General features: G+C 45.9%; 1 protein-coding gene across 6 annotated transcripts in view; it reads left to right on the forward strand.

Annotated features, from left to right (window-relative positions):
- Positions 1–20,037, forward strand: part of ptpro (protein tyrosine phosphatase receptor type O) — a 39,050-nt gene extending 19,013 nt beyond the window's left edge. For 4 of the 6 annotated variants that reach the window (XM_064319404.1, XM_064319407.1, XM_064319409.1 and 1 more), the window contains exons 6-27: positions 255–416; positions 1,477–1,673; positions 2,242–2,362; positions 2,656–2,849; positions 4,231–4,342; positions 4,629–4,792; positions 6,218–6,338; positions 6,590–6,723; positions 7,247–7,385; positions 7,762–7,882; positions 8,229–8,297; positions 10,297–10,380; positions 11,595–11,630; positions 12,009–12,090; positions 12,344–12,434; positions 12,917–12,993; positions 13,486–13,620; positions 14,787–14,909; positions 15,306–15,460; positions 15,965–16,100; positions 16,483–16,596; positions 17,013–20,037. In XM_064319404.1, coding sequence (XP_064175474.1) covers positions 255–416; positions 1,477–1,673; positions 2,242–2,362; positions 2,656–2,849; positions 4,231–4,342; positions 4,629–4,792; positions 6,218–6,338; positions 6,590–6,723; positions 7,247–7,385; positions 7,762–7,882; positions 8,229–8,297; positions 10,297–10,380; positions 11,595–11,630; positions 12,009–12,090; positions 12,344–12,434; positions 12,917–12,993; positions 13,486–13,620; positions 14,787–14,909; positions 15,306–15,460; positions 15,965–16,100; positions 16,483–16,587 — 2,558 coding nt within the window. In that variant the 3' untranslated portion in view covers positions 16,588–16,596; positions 17,013–20,037. Of the gene's footprint in view, positions 1–254; positions 417–1,476; positions 1,674–2,241; positions 2,363–2,655; positions 2,850–4,230; positions 4,343–4,628; positions 4,793–6,180; positions 6,339–6,589; positions 6,724–7,246; positions 7,386–7,761; positions 7,883–8,228; positions 8,298–10,296; positions 10,381–11,594; positions 11,631–12,008; positions 12,091–12,343; positions 12,435–12,916; positions 12,994–13,485; positions 13,621–14,786; positions 14,910–15,305; positions 15,461–15,964; positions 16,101–16,482; positions 16,597–17,012 lie in introns of those variants that run through there. The other 2 variants (XM_064319408.1, XM_064319410.1) reach the window with 2 other exon arrangements.
- The last annotated feature ends 1,606 nt before the right edge of the window (positions 20,038–21,643 follow it).

A 21,643-nucleotide genomic window follows, 5' to 3' on the forward strand; every position in this document is an offset into this window, starting at 1 on the left:
AAAATGCGCAGCAAAGCACAAGCGCAGCAAAATGCAATTGATTGCACCAAAAGCTTTGCGCATTCCCACACTCAAACACAGGTCGGCAGTGCCCTGCAGAGGTGCTGAGGTCGAACGTGTTTCTAGTATTTCACTCATACAACATTGCTCAGCACCTGTGTTGTTTACATCATACAGTCTCCTTTCTTCATCTTTATCAAGGAAATGGAAATAATTTCGGAAGGCACTGTCTGAAGGTGTAATTTTTTTGTTAGGCAACTGCACAGAGATGGCCACCGTGGACGAGAACACTCACGAGTTCTTCGTGGAGCTGACGGAGCCGGGCACCTACCGGGCGCTGGTGACCACGCTCAGCTCGTCCGGGGACTGCGAGCCGCGGGAGAGCGCCGGGGACGCCGGCTTCACCTTCTACCTCAGTAAGCCTGGCCCGGCTCTCTCAGCCAATCAGCTGCAGCGGCGCGGTCCCTCTGGAGCGACCGTAAACCCAGAGCCATTTCCTCATGAAAAGCAGCAGTGATAGACTGCCGATAAGACAGCGGTGACATCATCGTCTTACTGGTAGAGGTTCGGTAAGCGCGGAGTGGCTGGCGCAAAGCTGCGGCAACCGACAGGAAACGTGATGCAGGTGCACTGGTTTAGCAGAGCTGATCTCAGGCCTGTGTGTACAGACGAGCTAATCTCAGGCCTGTGTGCTAGGCCTATGTGTTCAGGTGAACTGATCTCAGATCTGTGTGCTAGGCCTGTGTGCTCAGACGAGCTGATCTCAGATCTGTGTGCTAGGCCTGTGTGTTCAGATGACCTGATCTCAGGCCTTTGTGCTCCTATGTGCTAGGCCTGTGTGCTCAGACGAGCTGATCTCAGATCTGTGTGCTCAGGCCGGTGGGTGACAGACGAGCTGATCGCAGGCTGTGTGCTAGGAGCTGCTCAGGCCTGTTCTAGGCTGCTCGGAGATCCATATCTGGTGCTAGGCCTGTGTTGTGTGAAGTTCACACAGAAATTGATTAACTTGCAGTTATCCAATTTAGATGTGACACCTTAATTTGAAGCATTGTCTTTGAAACCAAGCTGACAGCACTTGGTGCTTGTCTGTAAAACGGGTGCTCTGTAAATGCTTGATTATTGTAAAACTGTGTGCTAGGCCTGTGTGTTCAGATGACCTGATCTCAGGCCTGTGTGCTCCTATGTGCTAGGCCTGTGTGTTCAGATGACCTGATCTCAGGCCTATGTGCTCCTATGTGCTAGGCCTGTGTGTTCCGATGACCTGATCTCAGGCCTGTGTGCTCCTATGTGCTAGGCCTGTGTGTTCAGATGACCTGATCTCAGGCCTATGTGCTCCTATGTGCTAGGCCTATGTGCTCCTGTGTGCTAGGCCTGTGTGTTCAGACGAGCTGATCTCAGATCTGTGTGCTAGGCCTGTGTGCTCCTATGTGCTAGGCCTGTGTGCTCAGACGAGCTGATCTCAGATCTGTGTCCCAGGTCCCAGCGGGGAGTGGTTTGAGCAGCCGAAGGAGAGGCCGCAGGCGGTGAGCGTGAGGATGCTGGGCTCCAGCGCGGCGGACGTCTCCTGGGCGCCGTCCTCGGAGAGCCACAACGGCTCCCTGGTGTCGGTGCTGTCCCTGACCTGCCTCAAGCCCAGCCTCAGCCAGAGGATGGAGAACACCTACTGCAGCGAGGTGGGGCTCAACACGTACCCGCCTGAACACGCTACTGTGTGTACGTGCTACCGAAAACACGCATACCTAAAAATGCTACTGAACACACACCCAGCTAGACACGCCACTGAACACAGCAGGCTATGCATGCTGCTGAACACACAATGACCTAAACAGGCTACTGAACACACACCTGCCTTGAACACATCACTGAACACGCCAGCCTATAAAACACTCCTGAAAACGCCTGCCTGTGCACACTACTAAACGCTGAACTGGTCAAAACTGGCCAGACTGCAGCCACTTCTTCTGGCTCCCTCTATTACTAACATTTGGAAAACCCCGCTGAGATTCATTACTCGTCTTTTACACCTTAAGGCAGTGGGTAGAGAGTGGAGAATTTAATTTGCATAATTTAGAGCTGAACACGTGGGATCACTCTACTCCTCTTACCTTCCAGCGCGTATATCAGGACGCGGGTAGGCCACTGATATAATTAAGAATGGATACTGCTGTAGTTATTAATATACGCATAACGATCCGAGTTATTGTTTTAGGGATATTGTTACATTGTTATATTGTCCCACAGGAAAATTCCACCAGTGACATCATCACGAATTTGACCCCCGGGGCGCAGTACAGAGTGGTGGTCTATCACACCAACGGACCCCTGATCAGCCCTCCCTCAGACCCCGTCATCATCGGAATAGGTTTGCCTCCCGCCATTTTCTCTCTGAAGACTGACTAAGATGGCAGACCCCATGCAGTCCCCATTCTGTCTTAGCACTGGGCTGAAACAAAGACCACACATGAAATTGATCTAATTTAGCAGTTTATCCAATTTTTAGATTGTACGCCTTAATTTTGAATGCATTGTCTTTCTTTAAATCCAAAGCGAGGGACTTTGGGTTGCTTGTTTCCTTGTAAAACGGGTGCTCTGTAAATGCTTGATTGTTGTAAAACACGAACCGATTGGCTGTTTTTGGGCCGTCCCGCCCGGCAGAGCCGACGGGGGTTCGAGACCTGGCGGTGTACCCGCTCAGCCCCACGGCGGCCATCCTCAGCTGGCGGCGGCCGTACCACGTGGCCTTCCGCAAGTACGCCCTGGACATCTTCCACTTCGACCCCGCCACCCTCACCTCCGGGTGGACCAAATACTACGAGATCGCCGCCACCGCCTCCGTCACCGCGTCCACGGTAACCGCTCCTCGCGTTTACGTCGCCGGCGTTCAGCCACGAGTGTCAAGCTTCGCTGCTGTTTAACTAGTCACTAGTGTTCAGTAAGGTTCAGTTCCAGGCTTAACACCTGCTGGGTTCTGTTTTGTTTTTTTTGTAGATAAATGATATGCCAAGATGGGCTGAATGGTTTGTTCTTGTCATTATATATTCTTATGTCCCTGTGATTTTGCTAGCTGATCAAGGCTAATAATGGGTGTCATTTAAACTCGTCCTTCTTGAATGACACATCCTAGGAAGTCACTTTCTTGATTACTTAACTAATATTTTCATTAACGTATTAGAAAATAGTGCAAGCAATGAAAGTTGTTCAAAAACATTTCCCAGACAGCAAGCATCTAAGGGACAAAGTTAGCAGGAATCGGCGCAGATCTGGCCCCTAGTCACTAGCTACCTGGGTCGCACAGAAGAACTGTGACCGTAGGGACAGTTTGAACCGTCCTGTCCTTAAATACCAACGCACTCTTTCATCTTCATTAGTACTAGAAATACAGAAACCCAGCTGTACCATTTCAGCGTCTTCATCTATTGTAATTAGGCTGTAATTGTAATGCATTTATTACAGCCTATAGCTGTGGTGCTTTCAGATTGTAATTTTCGCGAATTAAATCGTAATTATAGCCCACGGCCGTGATGGGTTTTACATTATAATTGTAATTCATTAAGTTGTTATGGTAGCCAGTGGGTGTGATGGATTTAGACTGCAGCGTACGCTTTTGAATAAGGCTGGAGACATAAATTCCTGATGGAAAGCTGTTGTTATTGTTCCCTGGAGCTGTTTGCTTTACCTTGATTAAATTGTTTCAGATTAGCCCGGCTGGGCAGAGTGACTGCTCTCCTTGTCCAAATATTCCTTTGGTTGTAAACGTACAGTATGTTCTTGTGTGTTCCTTTCTTTTTTGTCAAATATCTATTTGTGTGGGATGCTAACTAGAAATTACCCCAGCGCACTGAGAGAACAGTCATTCTTCCTCTGCGTGATGTGTTTCTGCCACCTGCTGCTTTTGCTTCTATTAAGATTCGTTTTTGGATCCCCCCTGTTATTTTGACTCAGTTATGGTTACTCACCAGTGAGGCATCACATGGTGTTCAAAAATAATAACACATTTCGGCAGGCCATCTGCCCCTGTCCCCCATCCCGTCCCACCCTGCTGGACCCCGGCTCAGTGGCGCTCAGCCAATGGAGGAATACAAGGACAACTAGGAAACTGCAGACCAGTGAAACAGCCCTGTCATGTGATCAGATAGGCCAATGAGAGGTTCTTATTGACGGAATGTTCTGTAAACTGACTGTATAAGATGGGTGCCTTAGTGACGTCGCTTTACTCCCTTCCCCTTATAGAAAGTGTCCAATCTGCTGCCTGCTTGGTACTACAACTTCCGCGTAACCATGGTAACGTGGGGCGAGCCAGCTCTCAACTGCTGTGACAGCTCAATCGTTAGCTTCACCACAGGTACTACTAGCCGACACGCCAGACATTTCTATATATCACTTTTCTATATTTCTATAGAAATTTATGAACGCTGGGTGTCCATAAACCCTTAAAAAGTGGTGTTTGGCAGCTTTCAAGCTCTTAAATTTCTTACCTATTCCCGCTAAGGTTGTAGATTTTTGTAATAACTGCCAGCTGTGTCATTCATAACCTGGAACTGTCTCTTTGACGATGCTGTCTGTATACATTTTAGTGAGTTTCTCTGGATAAGTATGCATGTGCAATTGTGATATTTTGGTACGTCTAGCTCCAGAGGCCCCTCACATCACCGCAGTAGTCTACGCCAACAGCCTGCTGTACGTCAAGTGGACCTACGGGGACATCTTGACCGACCTCTCCCACTCCAGGATGCTGCACTGGCTGGTGGTGGCCGAGGGAAAGAAGGGATCAAAACGGCACATCTCTGCTGACGTGAGCTACTTCCAGAGGACTGCCTGACGTTCTCACAGCGTTCTCACAGCGTTACTCCCTGACATTCTCATAATGTTATTGCTTCACATTCTCACAACATGACTCCCCAACATTGTTCTCACTCCCCAACATTCTTGCAACGACTCATTACATTACATTACATTACAGGCATTTAGCAGACGCTCTTATCCAGAGCGACTTACACAATTTTTTTACATAGCATTTTACATTGTATCCATTTATACAGCTGGATATATACTGAAGCATTTCGTGACACTTGCTCAAGGGTACAACGGCATTCCTACCGGGAACTCAGCACAACCGCGACGCTTTCGTTACAAGTCTAGTTCCTTACCCACTGTGCTACACTCCGTCCCGACTCCGTACACGACTCCCTAACAGTCTCATGTTACTCCCTAGTGTTACTCCCTTATTGCTCCCAAATTGTAACGCTCTTGTAACATTCGTGTAATGTTACTCCTTAATTCTCGCAGTGTCCCACAGTGTACTCCCTAACCTTCCTGCAACATGACTCCCTAACGCTCTCAACGTGTCAGCGATGTTCTGACACGACTCACAGATTTTTGTTCTGACCTATTTTCCATCATCCGTAGGACCTCCTAATGTTCTCACAACACCGTGAGCTTTGTTTTAAGCCCAACTTTCAATAGCCAGAGCTGAGCTGAAAAGACAGAGGGTGGATAATTAGTCCACAAGAGAATGTGATATCGATGGTGATGTCAGCGCTTGTTTTAAACCTAATTAAAGCCAGGCAGGTATGGAGCTGGGTGGCATCGCGTCTTGAGTCCTGCAGGGCCCTACTGTCTGCCACTTCCTGCTCTCGCTTCAGCTCCGAGAGCCATAATGAGTTCCCTCTTTCACTCAGAAGGCATGATTATTAATGAGAGAATATTCCACAAACTAAATGTCTGGATACTCCCAGTGGATACAGAAGGGATCGCGGTAATTACCCTCCGATGCTAAACCTTTCCGTGCGGCAATTGCAGCAATGCAGCAGCATAGCAAAACATTGTGTGGTTGCTTTAAAAATCAGTGTAGAGAGATAGCATCAGGTGCAGTGTGGATTTATCTGCCACAGGGATGTAATACAGCTGTTTCTGCTACGAGTCTGAGAACTTCAGTTCTATCAGATCCTGTCAAAAGGAAGGATTTACTTCATGCTGTAGATATAGGCACTCCAATCAAGGAGTCACACAGAAATTCATATCCCCTGTTCTGATCAAATTCCAAGTGATGTCATCAACTTGCGCCATCAGAATACTCGACAGAACAATCAATATAATATCAGCCTTAATGCCAGTGTAAATAAACTGAACTAAAGAAGTCACAGGAAATTCAGATGTGTTATTGTAATCCCCTCTTTAAAGGTGAGCAGTGAACGGACATGTTGCTCCTCCCCCCCAGGTGACACGCACAGTCATGGAGGCGACACTGGCCCTGCCCCCTGGAGACATCTACAACCTGACCGTCACGGCCTGTACAGAGCGCGGCAGGAACACCTCCATGCCACACATCATAAAGCTGGGTCAGTCCCACGCACAGGGGGATTCTGGGATACTTCGCTCTGTGTCCACTCTTGCAGCAGCAGTGACTTAAATATATACAGTATACAGTGGTTGGGGATGTAAAGTTCTCCCCCTTCTTGTTTTTGGAAAGTGAAACTAGGGAGTTATTCGTCAGGCAGAAGGTGGTCAGCTATAGCAGGGCGACGCACGATGGCTATGCTTGCTGTATCAGTCCAGGGACAGCAATGAAAAGACACTTCTTTTCCCACAGAACCGGCGCCTCCCAAGTCCCTGTACGCGGTGAACGCCACCCACACCTCGGTGACCCTGCTGTGGGTGGAGGAGGGCGTGGTGGACTTCTACCAGGTGCTCTGCAAACAGGTCCGGCCCGGCAGAGACCTGAAAGTAAGAGTCTGCCCCGTACTGCTGCTAGCGTGAACGGAAATGCCAGCGATACTAAAGTAGCTTGCTGACAAGCAGCAGCCAGAGAATGAAATGAGTCTGAATGTCTCCTCCTAGAGAATAGCATAAACAGTGAAGTAAGATGCCTCGATTCCAGACCCCTTAGCTTGATCAGGCACTTAAGATCAGCCTGTGTAAGGTGCATTAGCTGAGTGGCCCTCCAGCGCTGTTAGTACACAGCTCAGCTGGTTAACTGCCAAGTTTTAAAGAAGCAGTGGCAGGCTGCTCGTGCTGTGTGAGATGTGCAACGTGCATGCGCCCTTCCCTTCCACTGACACTGTGAGGATGGGAGGCCTGGCAGTCCTAACTGGGCACATCAGACCCAGAGAAAAGACTGTATTAGCGCATAATTACAATAATAATTAAAGGATATGAGCTGAAAGACTTAGTGAGCCTAATGACTTAATGAATGGTGTGAAAGCTGTCTGAGGAGCACGTGACCAACGGGAGGTGCTGCTTCCTGCAGGCGAGGGAGCCTCAGGCAGTCCACTCCCACGTGGCCACAGTCGCCGCCCTCCGGCCTTCCACCACCTACAACTGCAGCGTGACCAGCTACAGCTACAGCACTCCCAGCGAGCCCTCCTACATCACCGTCTCCACCCCAGGTAACGCCCTCTGTCCCCTTCCAACGCATCGACAAAGTCCCGTTTCTTCCTAAATGGCAGGGGGGCCTCCAGTCACCGGGGGGCAGTGTCTAACAGATAGACGTGTGGTAATGTGACTGGTGGCTGGGATCTCATCACATTTGATGAGCCAATGTCACCCCGGAGAGTTGATAATGCAAACACTAAACCGTGATATTCTGCCACTGCAGTTGCTTCAGTACAAATGTCCCTAATGGAATTCTAATTTAAAGTACGGTCAGGCTAGTTTAATATATACAACCACCCCCACCCCCCTCCCCACAGCCAAAAAAAACCTCTAATTTAGGTATTGAGCTATTTCTATGAGGTATTTCTACTTTGCTGTGTGTCGTTGCAGCCCGTGAGATGAACCCCAGCGTGGCGGCCATTTCGGCTCTGGTTATCCTCAGCGTGCTCCTCCTCAGCCTCCTCGTGCTCATCTTCCTCGTGCTCCGCAAGAAACACCTGCAGATGACCAGGTAACCTCGCCTGCACCGTTCTCCTGACGCTGTCGCAGCTGGCTGTTATGCTGGCAAGTCCTTGTAACGTTACAGGAACGTTATGAAAATGTTACGCCCTCGCAGAACTAGACGTGAAAGCCATTTTACTGACGCAGAAAGAGAGAGCAAAAACAACTGCCTTAGCTTAAGATGGCAGACTGGATCTTCCCCTCTGCTGGAACAACAGCATGTAACTTGAGCATGAGTTCCATTAAGCGGGCTGCTCTGTGGAGCTGCGGGTGAGTCGTTGCTGATGGCGTCTGTGCAGGTTGGAAATCACCGCATCGACTGAATGTCTTACTCTTACTGTTTCACTGTTTTTCAGGGAGTGCGGGGCTGGAACCTTCGTTAATTTCGCCTCGTTCGACAGGGACGGGAAACTGCCGTACAACTGGTAGGAGCTCGCCTCTCACGTTAAAGCGATTCTGTTAAAAAAACAACCCATCCTGCGACGGGGCGCCTTGAGAAACTGCTCTCAGGGTTCAGACCCTAAAGCAATCGCAAATTCAGGGAGCGTCCCTAAAAGTGAAGAATTTGCTCTGAGGCGAGGGCACTTTCTTTCAGCAGAGAACACTGAATCTGGCTCACGTGGCAGCCACTAAAGAAGACACTAAAGATTACAGTGACATCTAATTCGGGAGCTTCCCTTATCTTCGAGACCTGGAGAGTCAAATGTTCTGCAAGATTAGGTTGAGTGGACGGGAAAGATTAGGGATTTGACTGTAATGCTTTGCGTACATACTGCGTAACCATAGAGACATGCACTTTATAGTGGCATGAGCAAATGCAAATGTGAAGTCCTAATTCTAAAGAAATGTAATCAACTTAGGAGGGAATTTCGCCCTCATGCATTACATTTTGGCCTTCATTTTGAACAAAAGAATTCATGGAGTGGCATCTATTCCTTATGTTGTGTGACAGTTTCTTAAAGGAACCAAATTTCCACATCATCCAACATCATATTTATACTGTTTCAGCAGTCATGACATCTAAGTAAACAAAATTTTAAATCAGACTCTCTTTGATTTACAGTAACTTATAAGGTAAATTAACTTTCAAAAGTGCTGGAAGTTGAACTGTAAATTTAAGTTTAAATTTAGGCCAAACTGCCATGCAGGAAGATTGAATTCCATCCATGTGTAAGAAAGAAAACAAACAAACAAAAAATTGCAATACTACTAAAAATTATTGCAATGCTACAATTATGAATACAACATTCAAACAGCTGTTGTGATATTGATGAATGTGACTGGGAAAAAATTTGGTCGATTGAACTCTGTCAATAAACAAATCAATACCCCAGTCAAACTAATTCAGGGTCTGTAGGCAGTTCAATAATTCACATTATACCTCATTAATACAACTGCACATTAATACAATAATTAATTTCCAAAGGTCAAATTAGAGAGATCATTTCTAGCATTCAATATTAAGTCTACTCAAATCACGATAATCCTTTAGGGTTAATATAATGGCTTAAAGACGGCCAGTTATGGCAGATATTGGGTTCACAAGACAAGGAGTCATTCGGCCATACCATGATCTCAAACCGATGGGGGAGTTCAATTTGTTATTGAGACCTTCTGAAGCTTGCTTTTGAAAAGCTTAAGAATGTTCCACAATGACATACATTAAATGTCTGCTTTGTGTTTGTCATATCATTCCAAATGCCGTAGCTCCCCTAGATGTGGTTGTGACAACTTTACTTTGCGAAGAAATCCTCATTTGAATAAAAGCTTTATATAAATGAAGTTGAAAATTAACAGTTGAAAAAACATTTTGTCTTCATCTGAATGTGAGAAAATACTGCCTTAAAAGGAGCCTTTTAAAGGAACCCAGATTCAGCCTTGCCTCTTTATCAGCATAACTGCCACAGCAGTTAGCGTGAATGTTTTCACCACGGGATTCACTGTAACAAGCGCAAAACAAATTGGCAAAGTAAAACAGAGCAACAGAGCCCATCTGATTTCCATTAATCTTCCAGAAAACTCTAAATAATTAGACGTACAAGAAGTACTTCACACACCAGTGCAATATGAAATCACTCAGTTAGGTTGAGCAGTGGCACTGGGCAGTAGGACGGCACAGTGTGTGAAAAATGGCCGCATTCACCACCAGTCGATGAACCATGATGAACTCACAGGAAAAGACTGACCTCAGTAAACGGGTTCCCCTGGACAGAGAGCTCTGAGGTTGCAACACCGTCATCAGATTTATTTATTCATTTATTTATGTGATGATTTAAAAAAAAAAAAAAAAGAAAAAAGCTGCATGACAAATTAACGCCTAATGAACCACTAATTGAGTTATTATGAAGCACTGTCTGCTAGCAGCACTTACTAACAGAGCACAATGTTTTGTCCCTATCTGTACCCCATTTTGAAACTCCCCAGGCGAAGAAGCCTTTTTGCCTTCCTTACACTTCTGCCTTCCTGCCTATGGACTGACTATCTTTTGGCTTTTTATATTAATCCTTGGTAAGTAGCGCTGACAGCCACCACCCCGCTGCATCATGGGACATGTTAAAGAAAGGGACAGCCTGCTGTCCTAACCACAGAAATAGAACTGTTAGAATGGCTCCCCCCTCATTAAAGGCAAACTGTGGTGCATGACGGATCTGGGCAGGCCATCCCTGCTTGCAGTAGCCCCTGTGGTCAGGTCTTTACACAGATTCAAACACATTTCTGCGCCTGTAGCAGATACAGCAGAATGCTCTGTGTGTTCAGGCAGGGAACAGCATGTAAGAGCGAAGCCAGTGACTGCAGTATATCTATGGTTATATTCAATGAACCTGATGGGAATACATAAGCACACATGTTAATGACACGTACCAACTAATGGCAAGGCACTAATAAGAGCGAGGCTTTTGGCTTTAATCCTCATGCGATGCTTGCATGTGTGTGACGAACTGCAACGCAAAGTGTTTGAGAATGCCCAGTAGGGGGCGTGCATCGCCAGATTAAATGAGTAGATGTACAGTTGTAAAAGTTTCCCAGCGTACTTCTTGTTTTCCACATAATGTTCTATTATGCATGTAGATGCAGTAGAAGACACAGACAGAAAGGGGTTTTCTGTGGGAAAATTAATCCCAGGGAAAGTGTTTGGTTGGACATGCAGTATTACGAGTCAGCATACCAATGGTCTCTGACTCAACTCAAACACTCCCTTAAGTTTCTGTTACTTAAAAATCCAAAAAACTAAAACTGTAATCATTAAGAAAAAAATGATTTGTTTCCCTACTTATAAAAAAAAAACTGCACATATCCAAAGACAATTGTAAAGGTAAACTATCATATTTCCAGACCACAGACTAAGTAACTTCTTAAAAGTCATGTAGCACCAACGGTGTTAGGACTGTTCCGAGCACAAGATGCTTTCAGACTATGACTCAGTCTGCGCCGGTGTGTGCTACTGGAACAGCCTACCTCAGCTGTTAGCAGACACCTCTAAGTGATTCCTAACTAGATTTTGAATGCATCTTGGTACCGCATGCAACAGTAACTTTGAGGCAGGATTCAGGAATGGAATGGAATCTCTTGAAAAAGGCTGTCTTCACCCCCCACCCCCCAGACCCCCCCCCACCCCACCCTCCTCCTCTCCACATCATCATAAATTTAATTGTACTCTGGGACCTGTTTTTTGTGCGCTCACTCAAGAATGCCTCTTTTTTTTTTGGTTGTTTATCTTGTAGGAGCAAGACTGCTTTAAAGAAAAGGAAGCTGACGAGGTAAAGCCCCAGGGTCCTGAGTGACATCACAACTTCTGTCAGTACAGTAGTGCCAATCTCTGCAAGCATGGCTTTTTGTCACGTTGCGACAGCACTTAAGATGCAACCGGAGGGAGTTCTGAGCAATTTGTACAAGTTTTGAATGAACCATAGCCCATGGTAATGTTCAGTTATATTTTAGGAGCTCTGGAAAATATTTAACCTTAAATATTTAAACACACAGACATCTTCAAGATGCATTATCAGCATCTGAAGGTGCTGACAACATGCAGATTGTGTAACCGCCTCAGTGGCAAAGGTGTTTTTTCTTTTGGACGTGGCTGATGCCGGTATGAAGCTGGACACTATGTTAACTGCCGTTGTCCTGTCTGTCTCCAGCCCCGTCCAGCTGGATGACTTTGATGCCTACCTCAAAGACATGAGCAAAGACTCTGCCTACAAATTCTCCCTGCAGTTTGAGGTAAGGCCGGCCCGCAGGCCAACCCCAGGGCGTACCTTTCAGACCCCTGCTGCTTTTTGGCAAACGCTCACTCGCAAGTAACACTCACACCATCCACCAAGTTCCCCCCTGAAATCACTGAGCCCCCCAAATTTTATTCTGTGGTTAAGGGTCAAACTGCCTGAAATAAAAATCTTGATGGAGTTTGACGGCAAACTATTTTTTTTTAAGAGAAGCAACTAATGTTTCCCCTGGTTTCTCTCCCTGCTCCCAGGAGCTCAAGAGCGTGGGCCTGGACCTGTCCCATGACGCCGCCGACCTGCCCGTCAACCGAGCCAAGAACCGCTACACCAACATCCTGCCCTGTGAGTGCCCGCCCACAATTCCAGTGCACTGGCACTGGCCCCGCCCACCGGGAGCCCTGGCCACGCCCCCCCCCACCCCACCCCAGCGTTCACAGTGCAGCCACCATGGCGGCTCCAAACTGATTCTGCGTATGGGCCCCAGTATCCGAAGCACCGTTTTAAAAAGCGTTTCTGTAGATCTCATTCTGCAGCATGTTTCGGGGGACCCACAGGAATAAGCTGCCACATCTTATCTGTATCTAAATCACTCCTTTGGCCACTGCCATGCTTAGTTTTACTGTTGCCAACTGCACACTCTCTCCGGGTCGACTCAAGCAATCAGTCTAGTGCATTTTGGAGGTAGGGTACAGCACTGCTATCTGCGCTGACAGCTCCCGACCTCACATCAGATAATGAAACTCGGAGCGCAGCGATGGTTTTTGGCTCGGGGATAGCGAAGCAGACGCGCTCCTACATTAAGCTCGGGTCCCTGTCCTTCACAGACGACTTCAGCCGCGTGAAGCTGATCTCCATGCACAACGACGAAGGGTCCGACTACATCAACGCCAACTACATTCCCGTAAGTGTTCCGGCTGTGCGGCTGCCCGCGTGCCCGCGCCCACAGCAGGCACAGAAACCAGCTCACTGATCGGCAGCAGAAAGGGGGACAGTGTAGGGCGGCAGTGTACTACAATGGGTAAGGAACTGGTCTTGTAACCTAAAGGTCACAGGTTCGATTCTTCGGGTAGGACACTGCCGTTGTACCCTTGAACAAGGTACTTCACCTACATTGCATCAGTATATATCCGGCTGTATAAATGGATGCAATGTTAAAAATTTGTGTTAGTCGCTCTGGATAAGAGCGTCTGCCAAATGCCTATAATGTAATGGAATGGATGACTTCTCATTATTCCATTGAGATGGAAAACATACAGGATATGGAACAAGTCATGGTGAAAGACAGAGAGAAGAAGCCCCACCTCTCCAACCTGTGCAGGACGGGCACTGGCATTCTCTGGCCTAAGCAACCGTCCCCATTGGCCAACGCTCCCTCTCTGCTCTATGTTTCCAGGGTTACAAATCCCCCCGCGAGTACATCGCCACCCAGGGGCCGTTGCCCGAGACGCGAAACGACTTCTGGAAGATGGTGCTGCAGCAGAAGTGCCGCGTCATCGTCATGCTGACCCAGTGCAACGAGCGCCGGAGGGTGAGGCCCGTCAATCGACCTGTCAATCAGGCAGTCCCTCCCACAGCTTATCAGCCAGGCAGCAAAGACAATATCCAAAACAACACAAGATAATTCACACAGCATGCTGACGGGCTATGTCTTAACTACAAATCAGATCTTTGATTACAAACGAGATAAACAGTGTCTGAACTTAGAATGCAATCACACCAGAGCCCCCAGAACCTCCTTTTTATGTACCTTGAACTTTCGGGAGCCGTGTTGGACAGCATCACTACAGTCATACCGGAATAAACCAGCCGCTTAAGATTCTGCACCATTTGCAGGACATGGAATTCTGGCCTGTTGCTAGAGTGCTAGGCAGTGGATTAAATGTGTTAGCAAGCTTGTTCGCGGATATGTTTCCAAAACTGCTAATCAAAAATGGGTTGGGGTAACTGTGGTAATCCTCAGCAGTTCTGTTCCAAAATCCCAAAAGAAAAAAATATTAGAAAGAAAATGTATATAAATTGTGTGTCACGGAAGAGGATAATGCTATTGAATTTAACCTCTCATTTATTTCATGCAGTCTCTCATTTATTTCATGCAGTATATCCTGTATTTACAAGCAGTGAGACTTTGCTGCTTAATTTGCACAACATTCATGATGCCTGCAAAAGAAAATCCACCCAGATCAGTGCAGCATTAGTAACAAAATCTTACATCTGGTCATGTTTAGTCTTTATTGTGTGGGTATTAGAGTGAGCTTATACTTAACCAGGAGAGTGGGGAACAAAAAGAGAAACACAAATCAGTCATCTGGTGTGCCGATTGTAGATTGGCAAGGCTGGATTATGCACCCAAAAGAAATTTATTGATGAAGTACATGCTCATATTGCAGCACTCTAATATGACGACAAATAGCATTCCTGGTCTAAAACCATGTGATGCGAGGCCAGCCTATTATTCGTCCTCCCGTTCCTTCCCACACTGTTCGTAGATGATGGTTATTGCTTTTTAGACCATTAACAGCCAACAACATCACTTACTTTAAATGAGGTCACTGTGAAACGGTGAAACGGAAAGTTTTGTGCAGATTGAGATACTGATTTAGAGGTCACAATCTTTCACCGATTTGTATGTATGCCTTCAAAAAAATCACGTGACTGATCACCTGACTAAGAGTGAATTATGGGATGCGGTTGCAGGTGAAGTGCGACCACTACTGGCCCTTTACGGACGAGCCAGTGGCCTACGGAGAGATCGTCGTGGAGATGCTTTCTGAGAAAGAGGCTCCAGAGTGGACCATGAGGAACTTCAGACTGAGCTATGTGAGTTCACTCAGGAAAACATCGATGTCACGTCACCTCAGGAAATGGCCGTTATCTGAAGTGCCACCAGAAAGACCATGCCATTGCCTGTATGCGTTTGTCAACTGCAAGGAACAGTTCATGTTTAAAAGAGAGAAGCGGGAGTGGGACTGTGAATTTAGTCCTACTGTCCCTGTATGGATACCTTCAGCACATTACCGATTTCTAGTAAGGAGTGGTCACATATCCTAATATATGGGCTGTGGGTGGCGATGTAAGATAACAAATACGTGATTAGAACGTTCTCAGGGAAGGGCATAATTGTGCGCTGCAGCAGTCACGGTTTTGCAACTGCACTGCTGCGCTGCAGTTTAAGCTGCCGTCAGTCATGTGATGCCGTTTCCAACTGCCTGGCAGGCGGACGAGACGCAGGACGTCCTGCACGCGAACTACACGTCCTGGCCCGACCACGGCGTCCCCACGGTCAACGCCATCGAGAGCATCCTGCAGTTTGTGCAGATCGTCCGGCAGCACGCGTCGCGGACCAAAGGGCCCATCGTGGTGCACTGCAGGTAGGACTGGGACCAGGACCGGGACCGTGCCTGTGCCTGTGCCTGTGCCTGTGCCTGTGCCTGTGCCTGTGCCTGTGCCTGAGACTGAGACCGAGATGGCGCCTACGCCCGCCAAACCTGCCGTGGTACCTCTGCATCCACAGTACTGGGCTTGACCAAACACCCACTACTTCAAGTATAAAACACTGTACTTTATCTAAGGTGACGCTTATATCAAACTCTATGTCAGAGTGTGTTAGAAGCAGCCCTAGTTTCTAGCTTTTAATTTGAGTCTTTGAGTCAGCCATACTCCAGTGTTTAAATGAGGTGAAAAATTATATCTAATTAACATGACATAATACATTACACATGAAAACTGTAATGTAGCAATGTTGAGCCTGCACAGACCCAACAAGGCAGCTCGGATTTCACTGTGGTTCTCCCATGAGCGTCTCTGCTTTCAACGCCGTTGTTAAAGATGGCGCAGACAGCGTTTTGATTGACGGCCCTGTTGTTTAACCCCAGCGCGGGCGTGGGGCGGACGGGGACCTTCATCGCCCTGGACCGCCTCATGCAGCACATTCGGGAGCACGAGTTCGCCGACATCCTGGGCCTGGTGTCGCAGATGCGCTCCCACCGGCTCTGCATGGTGCAGACAGAGGTGAGCGAGAGCGGCAGCGTTTCTCACCCAACTAACTCCACCTCCATTTTGCACATTAATCACAAATCAGGGATCATGCTCCATGTCCTTTTTAGCCATATGGATGAACAATTGGGCCCCTCTACCCTATCACTATAACTACAACATAGTCTTTGAGGGCCCCTATTAGTCAGGGCCCTTGGAATCAACCTAACTCTATCCCCCCAATAAGGCGCCTCTGCTCACACAAATGGAGTACTGAAATATTTCAAAATAAAATGTAATGTCAAGATTACTTACATACAAACATGCACTGCTGTGAAATATATTTAAGAAAAGTCTACATGATTTTGAAAAATGTGAGTAATGAGGTAAGATCCCTCCCGCCCCCTCTCCTCTGCAGGAACAGTACGTGTTCATCCACCAGTGCGTCCAGCTGATGTGGAGGAAGAAGAAACAGCAGTCCATCACCAGTGATGTCATCTATGAGAACGTTACCAAGTCCTAACCGTGCAATGTGAGTGTTTAACTCACCAGCCGAATGTGGAAACGACTCGTTTTGAGTTTTTCTTCTTTTGGTAATATGAATTAAATGTCTTGAAGGAACTGAACCATTGATGAGGTCTATTCCAATGACCTAGTTGAACGGGGTAAACACTCAGGCCCAGGCAAATTGCTGTCCATTACGAAATTTGAAAAGCATGAAGATATGGTTGTTTGACTATTTTAAAAGTTCAAACATTGACTTAGCAAAGATCAGTGCAACTTAACAAAACTGATGTAAAGAAACCTTGGTGGATTCTTGGTGGAGATCTGTACTGTCTCTGTTCTACATAAATGAGCATGTGGGGTATTGTGTCTGAAAATGGCTGGATAGGATGTAACTGCTCTTTCTCTTTCTTTCCCTCCCCACTTCTCCCTCCACAAATGCAGGTTATTCACCTGTCCTCCCTTGCTTCAGGCTTTTCGTTGATACCAAAAAGTCAACACAAGATCCGAAAAGAAAAAAAAACTAAACAAAAAAAAAAACTAAACAAAAAAAATAAAACATTTTTTGCAGAACTTTTTTTTTTGTTTGAGAGGGTGGAAGCAAGGGACGGACCCTTGCCTTAAAGAGTCTTCAGTGACCAACCGCGTTCCAGATGGAGCCAGCGATTCTGCGCTCACCGGACCAAGTTGACACTTGCCAAACCAACTGAAACGGGCCGGGTGGGGGCGGGCCGTAGTGGGAGCGCACACACACCCACCCACATTTCCTCCCCCAACCTGAAGGCCGTTTCCTTCAAACAAGCAGCAACAAAGCCACACATCTGGGTCAGAAGAGAGAGCCGTCCCTCTAGTGGCGGAACGGAGGAACTGATTGTTGTTGTCAGCGACAAATCTTTTGTTTCGTTAATAGTTTATGTTGATCTCAGGATTAGCCGGAACATGGCTAACAGCTAACGTTCTCTCCTTTCCCCGTGTTTTATTTGAGTTATCACACTGCCGTGGTACAAGACCGCAGGGGGATCGCAGACATTTTGAGGGAGGGCTACATGTTAGCAGGGAATAGTAGTTCACCGGGAGATAACCTTTTTTTTTTTTTTACATATCGTTAACCATTCACACGGTAGCTTTAGTTTTCACACCTTTTAAGTAGCGACAGTGAGTTGTTACCCATAATGCCACAGCAGCGTGAGCATCTCTAACGAGGACAGGCATGAGCGATTCAAAGCTGCACTGCCACCCCACGCGGGTCAAGTAATGTAATCTGTGTATAAGTCTATACTGTACAAACAGCTCAAGAGACTTGTATTTTTCCATGCGTCGTGTGCACACTGTGGATCGTCTGCCATTGAGAAAACACTGGGGAGCCGGGATTCTTCACGCCCTGTAATGAGTTTCCGATTCCATATGGCTACCGCTGCATCGGTATGCCAACTATACTGGAAGCTTGCACGGGGGTTTATGGTTTAACAGGCAGGGGAGCAAATGGCCAATCACAAGAAGAGGAGGAAGACAGGGAATCCTGGAAGATGGAGTGGAATTGGTCACGTTCAAGGTGCATATTGTAAATATGCATATTAAGCACTTATACATTATCTTCTCCATATCATAACTACATCACCACTACTGTAATGATGCTATGCTGTAAGAACAGAACATATAAGTGTAGGGCATCAACAAGAGTGAATTTGTTTCAGGCTGCTTTTTCAAGTTCGCTCTTGTTGAGTGTTTTACACATTTTATGGTAATCCCTTTCCTACATTACGACTACGATTACTCCTGCAAACGTAATTTTCATCAGTGTTCTTTAAAAACAAACAAAAAACAACAAATTCCCTCAATTTTCTCACCTGCTTAGTTATTTCAATCTAAGAGGACTGTGCTAAGTTTACAGGTTAAAACAGGTCGTGCTCAGTTGTATATTTTAATATGTGAAACAAGTGATCCAATCTCTTTAGCATACTGTCTTCATCATGCAACTGTGTTGGAATCCCACCACAGGTGTGACTATAGGTATTGGAAATTAATCTATGGCTGTAAAACTGAAATAAGTTTCTTTATAAGAAAATCTTGAAATGGTAAGACAATGATTTTGCTGCCAGAGCAAGAATTTACATGTTCTGCTTCAAGTTCCTGAAATAACTTATATCTGAACAACCTGTCATCTACCGACGGAACAATGTTCCATGTGGGATTCAAACAACATTCTGAAGACTATGTCACACATGAGTCACAGCCCTGACCACTGCCACTACCACACTCTCTCAGAACCAAGATTTTACACGGGAGCAATCTCAGTATATTTGCCCTATTTTTTAAAAATCAGCCTTTATTTTTTGTGTTATGAACACAAAACAGAGAACCGCAAGTTCGCATAATGACTTGTCCCTCATCCGCTCACTGCAGTTGTGTTCTTGTATACAACCATACGGTGTTCGTTTCATCAGGGGTGTTCAAGCTATAATCACCATCAAAGTGAACAGCTTTATTGATGTGTGTGGTGTCAGGAAAAAAAAACAGTTTTTCTGTCAGTTTAATGAATCAACTGTTCATTGCAGGTCATAAAGTAGCTGTGTCCCTTTTAATTTTGCACTGAACTCTCCTTATAGGTGGGACCAAACAAGATTATTTCCAAGATGACATTTCTGTATCATATTGCATTTACAAATCTTGCTGGTGGTGGTCATTTCAAATTTCCTTATGTGCATTTAGAGGTATTATTTTGTATTTTCTTTAACTCTGGATTTAGAAAAATTGCAGCATTTTATGAGGTCATAATACCATTCCCAACATTCCCAGGCGGCAGCATTGAGCACCCTGACAAATCAAAATGGTGGAATTTTTCTGCCGTAACCGGGGGAACGTTGTGCATCCAAGCATAGCAGTTGGTGCAAAAAAAAAAAAAAAATAGGGGACCAGAAATTACAAACAGAGCGACTACTTTTGTGATTTTTACTCATTTTATTTGCAGGCCCACAGGGCAATATTTAAATCCACGAGGACTTCTGTGATGGTAAAACCATGTACCGCCATTACAGCTGGGCTCAAGAACTGCAAGGCAGGGCGTGGCCTCCCGCGTCCATTCGAAACAGTTTTTTTTTTTTAAGCTGTAGTAGTGTGTGTAGACTGTTCCGAAATCACAGTCACATGACGCAGGACAGATGATGAAAGCTCCGCCCCCCCCTTTGTTGAGGGCACAGGCGTGTGAAGGAAACTCTCCAGCCTTTTCTCAGACCAGGAAGCAAACGAGTGTCATGTATAGGTAGGTAGCACTTTTTTCACGGTTCTCTTGTTCGGCGTGCGTCCAGTCCAGACTGTTCTTCATTGGTGCCATTCGTGTGCATTTTTTGTCACTTGCTAGAAAGGATGACCGTGTAACTGCTGGGGCAGCAGGGCCGGGGTCATTGTCACAGTTTAAATGTGTGTGTTCCAAAAAATAAAAAATAAAAGGCTTCAGTATCTATCCCAGTGACCTCCGGGTTGAGTCTCTTTTCTCAGTGCTGTTTCACGCAAATGCAAACACACAATAAGGGAACACTGCGTTCTTGGCATGGTGAACTGAGTTGGTAAATTTGTACTCGATGCGGCAATGGGCACAAGCCAACTCAAACACATACTTTGAAAAAGTACTAAGTGGGGTTGGGCTACCAGTCACCAAAAGAGTTCAAGGAACTGAAATTTCTAAGGCCGTAACAGGCACACAACTTGTATTATCAGGAACTTCAGTTCCTCAAACTCTTGAGTTACGCAAGCTTGAGTGCTGAGGATATTGGGATGGGAAGCACACACATCTCAGGGAATTGCTCAAAGGCAGAAATAGGAAAATTTTACATCTTAGGTTACAGAGTAACACACCGCAGCATCCTAGAAGTGACTGTGACTTTTATTTTGAAAACTGAACTTCTCCTATCCTAGAAATGAGGTCACTGCAGTCTCTTCTGTCTGCTTGTTAAAACAGTCATCCCATTGCAGTGCATAAATCATTTCAATCCTATAATTACCACAAGGAAAGCTTCAAGATCATATTTTCACTTCGCTTGTGTGCAGAAAATTGATTTATTTTGTCCAGAAACAGTGTTGCCCCACTCCTTAATCCAGTTTAAACAAAAACTAGGCTATATCTTCCTTGTTACTAAGTCTATAAATAGCCTACGAGTTGCATCTGAAGTTAATTCCCACCTGACTACTAGAGGCCAGGCAGGCGGAACACAAAAAGCAAGTAAAAGTGGGAAAAGGTGAAGCAGTGCTAAGCCTGCTGTGGTCACCAATGGCAACGTGCCCGACGGATGAGCCAGAGGTCTGCGGCATTAGCATTAGCAATCCCAGCAACGTGCAGCTCAAACAGTGCTCACAACGGGGAGCGATAAGAAACAGCTTACGGCATGTTTAAGGGTGAGGAGCTTGGCAGCACAAGGCAGGAGTGGCAAAAAGGGACAGCCTTAACCATTAGATTCATAATTATATAAAGTGCAATAAAGCCACTCGTCCAAAAAAACAGACCGAAAGAACGGATGAACATTTCAGTCGTGCATCTGTTCATCTGGACTATGTAAGCAACCGAAGTAAGGGCTGAATTTTCTGCTTCCCTCTTACTGCTGATAAAAACAAATGACAGAATTATCAGATCTATAACAAAGGCGGTGGGAATACAGACCACGTGTGTTGCAATTTCCTCTTTTCCAAACGCGTCTTTTACTATCAAAGATCAGTATTAAAAAAAACAATGTTCACTGAGATGGAGCCGAGCAGGAATTTAAGCTCACCAGACTACTAATGTAGCACACCTCCTAAACCAAGCTTGCTTAAATATCCCTCTTCAAAACGAAAAAGTATATCATAAGAAAATCACAATGCGACTTAATTTAGCTTCGCACATTAGGTAGCCACCGACACCTTAGACAAGCACTACTAGAGGTGCTTGTTTTCTTGGTATCTTAGCAAGTAAATATTTGTTAATGAATGACTTGCAACATTACTTACAAATAATAATAATAATAATAATAATAATAAATAACAATTATTATGATTATTTTAAGTTAATTTACTAACTCACCAAGTGTCAATCAACAGGCAGCCTC

The sequence above is a fragment of the Anguilla rostrata genome, chromosome 19 (genome assembly GCF_018555375.3).
Source record: "Anguilla rostrata isolate EN2019 chromosome 19, ASM1855537v3, whole genome shotgun sequence".
Lineage (NCBI taxonomy): Eukaryota > Metazoa > Chordata > Actinopteri > Anguilliformes > Anguillidae > Anguilla > Anguilla rostrata.